The 12,329-nt window shown below is 48.3% G+C and overlaps 1 protein-coding gene across 1 annotated transcript in view; it reads right to left on the reverse strand.

Moving 5' to 3' along the window:
• FAM184B (family with sequence similarity 184 member B) overlaps nt 1–12,329 on the reverse strand; it is a 65,966-nt gene that overhangs the window by 28,087 nt on the left and 25,550 nt on the right. The window contains 7 exon segments of the mRNA XM_023759093.1: nt 1,695–1,805; nt 8,054–8,260; nt 9,019–9,158; nt 10,834–10,969; nt 11,880–12,082; nt 12,085–12,282; nt 12,285–12,325. Coding sequence (XP_023614861.1) covers nt 1,695–1,805; nt 8,054–8,260; nt 9,019–9,158; nt 10,834–10,969; nt 11,880–12,082; nt 12,085–12,282; nt 12,285–12,325 — 1,036 coding nt within the window.

The raw sequence follows: 12,329 nt of genomic DNA on the forward strand, positions 1-12,329 counted from the left end.
GAGGAAGGGAGAAAAGGAGGAGAAAGGAAGAGCGAGAAATGGGCCTCTTTGCTGGGCAGCCCACCTTGGCCGTGAGATGGAACAGAAATCTCTATAGCAGAGACTTTCCACCAAGACCTCACCTCTAGAGCCCCTGACATACCAAGTCATGGCCTGCTCATCTTTTTTAAAATACGCCAATTTGTGAGATAGAAAAAAGATTGGAGCCCGGGTGGTGTGGCTCAGTTGGTCACCAGTTCAATTCCTGGTCAGGGCACGTGCCTAGGTTGTGGACTCGATCCCTAGTAGAGGGCAGCCGATTGATGTTTCTCTCTCATCCATGGTTTTTTCTCTCTCGCTCCTTCCCTCTCCCTTCCTCTCTCTCTAAAAATACAATAAAAACATATTTTTTTTAAAAAGAAAAAGGTCCGAGAAAGAGTGTGTTCCTCACTCGGCTGCAGGAACAACACATCACAAATACAGAGGCAGCCCCGTGTTTCTCCGGCCCATCAGCCTTTCTCCCTTCTAGAACTAACCACTGCTCAAGCCTGGCTGCATCCTCCTCACGTGTGTCTCTGAACTGAACTCCATTACATGTACCCTAAACATCGTTATGGTTTTGGACATGGCTCTGGATTCTTCAAAGCTCCCCCAGGAGGCTGGAATGCACGGCCTAGGCTGAGGAACCAATTTCACGGGCTCCTGTAGGGTGGCAGGTGCAGGGCTCGTCTGGAGGGTTTGAGGGAGGGCAGGGGAAGGAAGGAACCCTCTTCACAGTTTTGTTTTTGTCTAATCAGGCTCAGGGGTGAACTCTGTTTCCAGCCCCTTCTCCTTAGTAACATGGCAACCGCTCTTTGAAACTTTGACCTTGGTCTCTTGGGTGGTCTGGGCAGGTGGGCCCATGAAGCAAACTGTTGTTCATCTGGTCTACATCCGATGCCTACCCCTTTCTCCCTGGCCTGCCTCCACCACGGAGGCCTGGCAGCTGAATCCGTGCTTTCCCAGGCGGGCCACCTGGCACAGGTGTTACCCACGGGAGCAGGAGTCCGCTGGGCTGCTGCGATGGCTCCCTGCTGCCTGCTGGCGTGGGCAGGCTGGTCACCACTGCTCCCGTTTCCTGGTTGGAATTTGGACCTGACAACGGGTGGGGCAACAGACACCAGGAATCGGAGCCGACTTCTCCATTCGATGCAGCAGGCTCAGTGCCCGGGGCCCACGATATTTTTAGGGGCCATGAAAATATTTTAATTCCTTTCAAAATCACAAGAAAAAAAAAATACAGCCTGGCTGTATTCGTCTTTATAGGAATGCAGTCATAAAAAATAATTTTTAATGTCTGATAAAGGAGCCACGACAGCAAGCGTGTCTAATGCCCACAGAAGGGATAACAAAGCCAGGGTGAAGGAGTGATCAGCACCGCAGCTTGACCAGCTTGGTAGCATTTAGCCACAGAACCAACACCAGCAGCCTCCTGCCTCCTTCTCTCATGTGAGACATTAAGTGCCTCTTTGCTAAGCCTCCATAAATCAGGCTCTCTGCTAGCTGCGGCTAAATTTATGCCTGAGACAGCTTTCTTGTTGTGCTGAGTCCTTTTGTTTCTTCCGAGGATGCTGAATGTGATAAGGTTGGGGCAGCTCCCTGAGATTCCCGACACCTCAGTTAACTCCGAGGACCCAGAAACCCCCTTCCACACCCTGCATTGATTCGAGACTTACCTGGAGCAGAGAATTCTGGAGCTTCACATTGAGGGCCGCTTTCTCTTCTTCTAGCTGCTTTATTTCATTTTCTGATTTCTTCTTCACTTCTTCCAACTGTCCTTCTACTTCCTAAATGGTGATGAGGAGAGTTAGCCACACAAGGCACAAAAACATGGACTGGACACACCCAGCCTGATTCCCAAAGGGGTTCAAAGAAGCTTATGAGAGTCATAAAATACTGAAAGGAAAAACAGCAAGATGGTAGACAATGATAATCACATTAAATGTAAAGGGTCTAAATGACCTCCAAAAGTCAGAAGTTGTCAAAATGAATTAAAGAGTAAGACCCAGCTATACCATAAAAGCTCTTTGAATAGAAAGATATAGGTCGATTAAAAGTAAAGAAAAAGATTAAAACAGACCATGAAACACTGACTATGAAAACAATAGAATGACTATATTTGTATCAAAGTAGACTTCAGGACAGCAGTTTTTCACAAATGATTAAAGAGCCAATTCATTCAAAAGACACAGTAATCTTTATCTAATAAATAAGTCTGAATTCATATGGAGCAAAAGCTAAGGAGAACTATAAAATGTGACAACTTAAATGTGAGGTTTCAGTACTCCTTTCTACAGAACAAGTAGAGAAAAATTAATGAGGAAGTAAAATACTTGAGCAAGACTATCAACCAACACAACCTAATCGGCACTTATAGAACACTCGGCCCAACAGCAGCAGATCCATATTCTTTTCAAGTGCACAAGGACCATCCATCAAGACAGACCATATTTGAGCCATAAACAAGATGAATAATTGAAAAGGAATGAAATTATAGAGTCCATTCTTTGACCACAAGGGAACTGAATTAGAAAGCAACAGGAAAGGTCCCAATATTAAGCAACATATTTCTAAACAACCAAAAGTATTTTTTGGAGTTGATAGAAATAAAAGGTTGGGAAAATTTTTTAAAGAAAATTATTCAAATTTATAATTATTAGTAAAAGTAGAAAGCAGAGGCCTAGGAAGGTTTGGGGTGATTTCTTCAAGGTCTGACAGTGAGTCCGTTTCCCCAGACTCAGCACTTCTTACACGCTAACTTGAGTCTATGTTTGAGGGCATGGAAGATGGTAAGTTCCTTGAAAGCATGCGTGATTCCTCTGTCTCTGCACTGCTCAAAGCACAGGGAACACATTCAATAAATGGTAAACAATCAGGGAGTGGACAGTGGCAGGTGAGGACCTGCGGCTGCTCTCCAAGGCCTGGGCAGTGTGTCTTCCGTTACGCCACAGAGGACAAATCTTAGTGTCTTCGCAGTCAGGCAGGCTATGTGACTCTCAATGACCTAATCCCCCAGGTTCCTCATCTGAGAAACAGGAAAACCTCTGCCTCCAGGGCTCTGAGATAAGGAGGGAACCATGGAGTGGAGGGTTGTCGTTCCTTTTGGCTGCCCAGCACCTGATTCTCCTCCAGGTGTTTGGGATACATCAGAGCCCTCCTTCCACCTCAGACCCCGAGAACACCAGACCTACCTTCCCAGACTTCACATTTAGGGCTGATTTCTCTCCTTCTAGCTGCTTTACTTTGAATGAAGCCAGAGATACATACAAGTGGGAGGCACCTGGATCTGGCAACTTCAGTTTCCAGGGCGGCAGGACTGGTCATTCGAGAGCAGCACTGACCACTGGAATTCTATGGTGATGGGTCTAAAATAGACTATCCAACATGGTAGCCACTAGAAACACATGAGCACTGGCAGTGTGGCTAGTCCCACTGAATTTCACATTTTATTTAATTGTGATGAATTTAAATGTAAACAGCCACGTGTGTCTAGTAGCTACTATGTAAGACAGCATGGTCCTCCAGGCCATGTCCAGGATCAGGTACAGGTGGTGTCAGCAATGAAAACTGCAGGTCTGGGCTCAGAGGTTGGGGGCTGGGAGGGGGGTGGGGTGTCCTCACCAGTCTCACAGTAACTTTGGACATTCCTGGCTGGGTAGCTGCTCAGTTTCCTGGCCTTCCAGAAAACTACTCATTACTACCCATTACTAAATTCCTTTTCTGTCTAAACTGCCCAGGGTGGGTGTGTGACACTTGCCACTGGGAATCCTAAGCTATACAACCAAGATGTGGAATGCAGCAGGAGCTGGCACAGCCCAGGAGGCATTCAGTAACACTCTCCCTAGGAATCGGTGCAGGCAAGTGCTTATTCTAGGATGTGTGCTCTACTCTGTCTGTCAAGATTACATGATCATAGGATGTAATTCTGTGGACGAGGAAGACAGGCAGTCCTTCGGGGGCAATCCAGCCACCTGTAGTGTCTTCCTCAGGTTAAGGTAGCATTCAGAATACACAGTACACCCACAGCAAAGGCCTCAGAGAAATACTGCCCTCTTAACTCTACAGGGGAAGACACTATTTTTAGTCCATGAACCCTAGATTTGGGGCCTCTTCAAGGTTCTACCTAATCTGCATGGTCTAATTTATATAATGTATATCCTCAGTTTATAGAAAATACCAAAAAGTAAAATAAAACTGGCCCCCCTCCAACTCAGGAGGAAACACAATTCATTTCTACATGATTCATTTCCCAAATAGACTCATGACCCCTGATTAAAGCTGAAGTGGGATTTCTACACTCGGAGTCAGGCTTGGCTGATGGGTTACCAGGGCAACCTGCAGCTCCCGGAGCTACTGTCCCTCCCACTGACTGGGGCTTAGGATGGAACGACTGTGAGTCTGAGAACTGGATTTGTGCGAACAGTCACAGCTTATGGGGAGAAAAATGCTTTCAAAACAGTTGTTTCCTACCCAGCACAGGAGTGGGAAAGCATGGGCTCTGGAGTCAGGCTGTCAGGGTTTTTTTGTGTTTTTTAAAAAAATGTTTTTATTGATTTCAGAGAGAGGAAAGGAGAGGGAGATCGAAACATCAATGATGAGAGAGAATCATTGATCGGTTGCCTCCTGCATGCCCCCTACTACCTACTGGGGATAGAGCCCGCAACCCAGGCATATGCTCTGACTGGAAATCAAACCATGACCCTTGGTTCATGGGTTGACTCTCGATCACTGAGCCACACTGGTGTGCCAGGTTTTAATACTACCTCTATCACTCACTGTCTGTATTAAGCCTCAGTTTTCTCACCTCTAAAATGGGCATATGAACACTCATTTTGTAATACTGTTGGGAGGATTAAGTGTGTTAAAAAGAATTTAGTGCTTTATAATATTACTAGAGGCTCGGTGCACAAATTCGTGCACGGGTGGGGTCTGGCTGGCCTGCCCTGATAAGGGCCGATTGGGCAGGGCCAACAGGAGGTAGGGGTTGGGGGGGCCGATCAGGGTTGGGGCCGGCCTGGGGGAGGGGCCACGGGTGGTTGGGCCGCAGTGCAAGTCATAGTGACCGGTTGCTTGGCTTTTATATATATAGATCAGACATGACGTCACACAGTGCACATGGTAACTAACCATAGCCACTGTTTATTAAACTTTCACTACATGCCGTGCACTGAGCTAAGAGTTTAGACATAATACCACATTTAATCCACATAACAAGCCTTCGAAGTATGAAGCCTTATTTCAAAATCAGGTTTCAGAGAGGTTAATGGCCTGTCCATGGTCATACAGCTAGTGGGAGAGTCAGGACTTGGACCCAGGACTAGTCTGGGCCTTTCATGAGTTCATTTATTTATCCAACACATATGTACTGAGCACCTACTACTCTTAACCGTCACACAACACGGCATTCCTATGACATATGATCATCTTTCAGGGAAAACTGAAATTGATGGTGTAGGCTTTGGGGTTATAAAGAGGCTTTCTTGTAATACAGTTGTCCCCCGTTATCTGCACTTTCGCTTTCCGTGGTTTCGGTCACCCACGGTCAACCACAGTCCAAAAATATCACATGACAGATTCCAGTGCCCTAGCCAGTTTGGCTCAGTGGATAGAGCATCGGCCTGTGGACCAAAGGGTCCTGGGTTGATTCCGGTCAAGGGCATGTACCTTGGATGCAGGTTCCTTCCTGGCCCAGGCCCTGGTTGGGGCTCGTATAGGAGGTAACAAATTGATGTGTTTCTCTCACATCAATGTTTCTGTCTTTCCTCTCTCTTCCACTCTCCCTAAAAATCAATGAAAAAATATCCTCGGGTGAGGATTGAAAAAAAAAAAAAGACTCTTTGCCCTAGCCGGTTTGGCTTAGTGGATAGAGCATCAGCCTGCAGACTGAAGGGTTCTGGGTTCGATTCTGGTCAAGGGCATGTACCTCAGTTGCAGGCTCCTCCCTGGCCCAGGCCCTGGTCAGGGCGTGTGCAGGAGGCAACCAATCGATGTGTTTCTCTCACATCGATATCTCTGTCTTTCCCTCTCTCTTCCACTCTCTTCCACTCTCTCTAAAAATCCTCGGGTCAGGATTAAAATAAAGAACGAAGCCGGAGGTATCACACTCCATGACTTCAAATTAGAAAAAATAAAAATTCCAGCAATAAAACCATTCATGTTTTAAATCATGTCCCATTCTGAGTGGTGGGATGAAATCCTGCACCATCTCACTCTGTTCTGCCGGGACGTGACCCATCCCTTTGTCCAGCGTCTGCACACTGTACAAGCTCCCCGCCCATCCGTCACTTAGCAGCCGTCTGGGTCATCAGATCCACTGCTGTGGTATCACAGTGCTTGTGTTTGAGTCCCCCTTATTGTACCTAATAATGGCCCCAGAGCCATCCACGTAACTTTTATTACAATATATTGTTAAATTGTTCTGTTTTATTATTAGTTATTGTTGTTCATCTCTACCAGGTCTAATTTATACATTAAATCTTATCTTAGGTATGTGTGCACAGGAAGAAACACAGTGTATATAGGGTTCGGTACTATCCACGGTCTCAGGCATCCACTGGGGGTCTTGGGAAGTGTCCCTCATGGATAAGGGCGATGACTGTAATTAACGCTCCACTTACGTTCACAATAATATTTACCGTTTTCCTAAAACATTCACGTAGGTTATTTGCTTTCCCAGCAAACGGGAGAGACGAGGCTTTGCGTTCCGCCTTAGCAGAAAGCCGCCCCTTTGCTGGGAGGTCGGAACAGTACCCCGAGGCTGAGAATCCGCACACTGCCAGGCCTCCACGAAGCACCTGCACCCACGCCGTCCTTATGCAGCCCCAGGCTCTAGCATGTGCTTTGCTTTTTTCACATGGATCACCTCATTTAACCCTCGTACTCTATGGGGTGCTGTTTTCATCGTGTTTTATACACGAGGAAGCTGAGGCTGGCAGAATTTCTCTCTGAGGGGGCCCAGATTAAATAACCGCTCTGGTCATGGAGCTAGAGGGTGACAGGGCTGGGATTTGAGACCAGCTGTCAGCCAGGCCTGAGTGTTTGCTTCATATTATTTCTCTCTGTTTTTGCTGAGTGGAGTTGAATTTGCCTGTTAAACGCTCAGATGACACAATTCTAGCCCATGCCAATGGCTCCAGGCCCACTGTCTTAGGGTGTGATAGGGGGGACTTATAATCTAATAAATAGAGCACCTGTATTAGTCTGCAAAGTAATCATATGATTTTAAATCTTAGAACACATACACATATGTGAATAGATGGTTACGTTTTTCTTAAAGTTTCCTCTTCATGTTTAAAAAAATATTTTTATTGAATTCAGAGAGGAAGGGAGAGGGAGAGAGATAGAAACATCAATGATGAGAAAGGTTCGTTGACTGACTGCCTCCCGCATACCCGCCACTGGGGATCGAGCCTACAACCTGAGCATGTGCCCTGAGCAGGAATTGAACCAATGACCTCTTGGTTCCTGGGCTGATGCTCAACCGCTGAGCCACACTTAGCTGAGCTTAAAGTTTCCTTTTCAAGGCCTGTGTGAAGCCATTAACTGAGCTGTGAATTCAGCAAGCAGAACCCATAAGCATGGTCAGGCCGACCCACCAGGAGTCAAAACATCATCTCATCAGCATCATCTCATCGCCTGATGACTAATTTTAATAGCTGACGTCTGCGGACCCCCAGGCCTGCATTCCTCGCCCCATGCCCTTCCCCTTTATAATCCTGTCCCCTGAATCTTGCTGGAAGGCAGGATTTGATGCTTGTAAGGGACCTTCTGTCTTCTTGGGTGGCTGGCCTTCTCAATAAACGCCTAATATGATTCAACCCCGCCTTCGTTATTGGACACAGCGACAGGCAGGCCGAGCCCAACTGGGGGTTTCCCGGTAACAGGTGTCCCATCCCCTCCAAAGACCCCGAACCTCCTTTGGACGGAGAACTAGCTCAGGTCCGCACACAACAGGAGCTCAGCAAACATCTGAGGGAGGGAAGGAGAGGGAGGGAAAGAAGAGGAAAAGGAAGAACATCCGTGAGAGCGACCTCACCATCTGCAGCCGCTTCCTGTCGGCCTCCGCAGACGAGCGCACCGACTTGATTTCCGCCTTGTGCGTCTTCACCAGGTCCTCCAGGCGCCGCACCAGCTGCTCTTTCAGATGCTTCTTCTCCTCCTCTGTCTGCTGTTTGAGTTTACGAAGGTCCTGTTCGTACTGTTGCTTCAGGTGTTCCGCCTCCACACCCGCCTCTTTCTCGGTCTATAAAAAGAGGGCCCCGTAAACCTGCGAAGCGGGGTGATGAGCAGGGGACCACCGTTTCTTTTCTGTGCAACTTTTACGGTGTTTATGTACTGGTTTTACAGCCTGTTTCATAAGGTGCAATAAAGTTTATAAGACTATATATTTGATATTTGTAAGAGACTTGACTTTATGCACCATCAGAAAAGGGCTCTTCGGAATAATAGTGTATCTGTTGTCACAGGATCAGATAGGCCCATACTATAGAGCAGGGGTGGGGAACATCGGCCCAAGGGCTGTGTAAGGCCCGAGAAGTCATTTGGTCTGGCCCTGCCAAGGCCTGAGGGGTGAGTTAATGAAATGTTTGACCAAGTAGAGCAGGCTAATTTTTAAGCTGATAATTTTGTATGGCCTGCGCATGATGTTATAAATATCTAAATGGCCCCTGGCAGAAAAAAGGTTCCCCACCCCTGCTGTACAGGTTCCTACAGCGTGCTTTCTTTGTTTGAACTAGGAACATACAGAGGGGACACTAAGCAAGTTTCCAGTTTCCCAGGAGTCGATGATAAGGAGTTTGGAGAATTCTGCTACATTCTCAGTCTCCGTTTCAAACGCCATGAAGTTGGTGGGAAGTTGGCTGGAATCCAGACCCACATACCCACCCCCGGAGCCATGGCACCTGCTGCTTCCTGATCATCGTGGTTAGGGATTGAGCTCTCACCTGAAGCTCATTCTAGCAAAGCCCCGTGTCCCCACCCCCAGGGCTGGGTCACACACACCTGCGTATCTGTGCCTCCTTTCCTACACGGACACTCCTTGGGAAGGTTCTCATCCTGCTGAGGACGGGGACTGCGGGCTTCCACATCGTTTGCTTTCCCTAAGACCTCGTTCTCCGAAATTCGCTCCGTCTTCATGTCATCTACGAGCAAAAGATTCATCATCATTTGGAATGCCGTTGGCCTTGACGTCAGTCTGAGTCTGAGGCCTTCTGCTATTGAGTGCCCATGCTGCTATTCAACAATTTTGCCCACCACTCCCTATGTAATCCCTGCTCCTCGGCCTCCCGACCCTCAAGCATGGTCTAGGTCAGTGATGGCGGACCTATGTGATGGCGGTTGATTTTTCTTTGTTAAATGGCATTTAAATATATAAAATAAATATCAAAAATATGTCTTTGTTTTACTATGGTTGCAAATATCAAAAAATTTCTATATGTGACACGGCACCAGAGTCAAGTTAGGGTTTTTCAAAATGCTGACACGCCGAGCTCAAAAGGTTCGCCATCACTGGTCTAGGTGGTGATTGCCACCTTTGCTCAAGCAGCACCCTGAGTTCAAATAGTTGTCCTGCTCTCCCTTCTTAAACTACTCATCTTTAATTTTTGTGACTGTTTTCCAAAAGTTAAAAAAGCTGAACATGTTCCTGGGCATATGTACATTCAAAGGTTTTAAGTTAAAAGGACTTTAAAGGATAAGACAAAAAATAAATATAACTAAAACTGCTCAATTTCTTCCCCTATTCCCCTAGGTCAGTGGTCCGCAAACTGCGGCTCTCGAGCCACATGCGGCTCTTTGGCCCCTTGAGTGTGGCTCTTCCACAAAATACCATGTGCGGGCGCGCACGTACAGTGCGATTGAAACTTCGTGGCCACGCTGCCCGAGGTACTCATTCCCCACTTTAGAGACCACTGCTCTAAACCCTCCACACACCCTCTGGTTCCCACTCGGACCTCTCCTCCTCTGCACCTTTCCAGGCCTCCGGGATTTCTCCTTTCCCTGACACTGCCTCCTCCTCCTGCCTGGGCCACGCCCCGGAAACCAAAGCTGGAATGTCACTGTCCTCCATGCCCCCTGCAGGCAGAGCCCCTGCTGTGTGCCTTTGTTGTCTCTCCCAGCCAAGCTGGTCACACTGCAGGTATTAGAGAACTTTCTGATGAGGGAGCCCAGGGTAGGAATCAGATACATATTCTTAGACACAAGCACCAGCTCTATCACCAACCAGTCTGGCTGGCCCTGACCTAGCCATTTTCCCTTTCTCAGACTCAGTTCCTCAGCTGTAACATGTGATGCTGACACCACCCAGCTCAATAAGGTCACAGTGTGAGATAATGTTAAACGGGTAATGTGTATGGTGGTTATCAGAGAAGGGGGGTTGGGGGAGAATGAAGAGGAGAAAGGGGATGAAGAGGGAAAAGGGGGTCAAATATATGGTGACAGAAGGAAACTAGACCTCAGGTGTTGAGCACACAACAGAGTATACATATGCATTGATGAAGTTGTACAACTGAAATTTGTATGTTATTAACCAATATCACCTCAATAAATTAAAATATTAAAAAGTATAGTGTTGTCTAAGTGTGGGGGCAAAGCCAGTGCTGACAGGTGCGGGCACGGTGGTGGGCTGGTGGGGCAATATTTGGGAGCAAGGGGTCCTTTCGATTCACACCTTTTAGAGGTCTGGCCTGCAGCAGCGTGAGGTGCTGGCTCACCTGTGTCCTCCACCAGGTGGACTGGCCCACCAGGTGGGGCCGATCAAACAGCCCCAACCTGGTGGGCCAACCTTCCCCCTGCAGGGAAATCGTTCCAGGGTCTCACCGGTTCTCTGTGCCCCGTGGCACTCCTGCAGTATTAGTCTGTCTTTGGCCACGGCCAGCTTCTCCCCAAGTTTCTTGGCAGTGCTTTTCAACTCCGAGTTCTCCTGTCGAGCCTCCTTGAGCTGCACATCCAGGTCCTAAACAGACAGATGGTCTCATTTTTCTGGTTACAGTTCTGGGTAGAGACACCCTCTGCACACAGAACCAGCATCAGGTCTGAATGGTGGGGAAGCCCTCAGTCTCTGGAATTCAGTGGCCCAGGGCTCAACAAATCCCTACTCATCCTCTGATTGGCTGTGTGACCTTGGGAAGTTACTTAACCTTTCTGTAGTGAGGACCAAAAGAGATGAAGTGTCTGGGACAGAAAAAATGCTCAGGGAGTATTAGGAATATCAGCCACTGCTACTTGTAGGGGTAGGGGTCTGTAAGTCTGTGGGGCTCCCATAACTGATTTAGTGGTCTGGCTCTACAAATACAAAGCCCCAAGGATTTTAGGATTGGCAGGTTGTTATGGAATGAGCAGGGTCTTTAGAATTAGGCTGACCTGAGTTCAAAAACATACAGTGGGGCCTCGACTTACGAGTTTAATTCGTTCAGAGACCGAGCTCGTTAAGGAGCTCGTTAACTCAAATTACTCTATCAACTCAATGCAAAAAATCTGCCGGGAGACAGCTGGTATCTCAAAAAACTCGTTAGTTCGGACACTCGTAAGTCAAGGCCCCACAGTATTGGCCATGTGCCCAGCGAGGCCAGCCCTTAAGACTCTCAATTTCAGTCTTATCATCTGTAAACTGGAAATCTAAGCTCTCTGAAGTCAGGAGCCAACATTAGCTCACCACGTGTCTCCTGCCCATAGCCCTGGCCTGGCACATAGTAGGTGTTCAATAAATACTTGCTAAATACATGTGGTTGGACTCAATGAAGATAATAAAGCTCACTTCGGTAGAAGTCGAGTGCGCCTCACAGTGCCTGACACATAGTAGGTGTGCAAAATCAGGGGCTACGTCTATGATCCCCTTGGCAAGGTGGGAAGGGATCTCGCTCTACCTGGATCCTTTCCTTCAGCTTCTGGGCGTACTTCTTCAGGTCACTGATCTTGCGGCCTCGGTGCTCCAGGTCCCCTTCCAGCTTCCGGACCTGGGCCTGCAGGGCCGACTCCTGCACCTGGAAGTTCCTGCGCAGGTCCGTCTCCTTCTCCTGCCACTGCCACAGGGCCTCGCTCACCGACTGCTGCATGGCCTGCCGGATGCCTCGTTTTCCCGCTCGTAGGTGGCCCGCAGCTCCTCGGCCTTGCGGGCGTAGTCCTTGCTCAGCTGCTGGTTCTCCCCTCGCAGCCGCTCCACTTCCAGCAGCACCTCCCGCATCTCGGGCCCGGAGCTGGGCTCTGCCTTGGGGTCAGGGCCCTCCGGCGGGAGCCGGCCCCACGGGGGCGCCTCCTGGCTCATCAGCGCCGCAGCCGCTTCTCGTAGTCGGCCTTGAGCTCCCAGAATCTCCTTT

The sequence above is a fragment of the Myotis lucifugus genome, unplaced genomic scaffold, assembly GCF_000147115.1.
Source record: "Myotis lucifugus unplaced genomic scaffold, Myoluc2.0 scaffold_147, whole genome shotgun sequence".
NCBI classification, from domain to species: Eukaryota; Metazoa; Chordata; class Mammalia; order Chiroptera; family Vespertilionidae; genus Myotis; species Myotis lucifugus.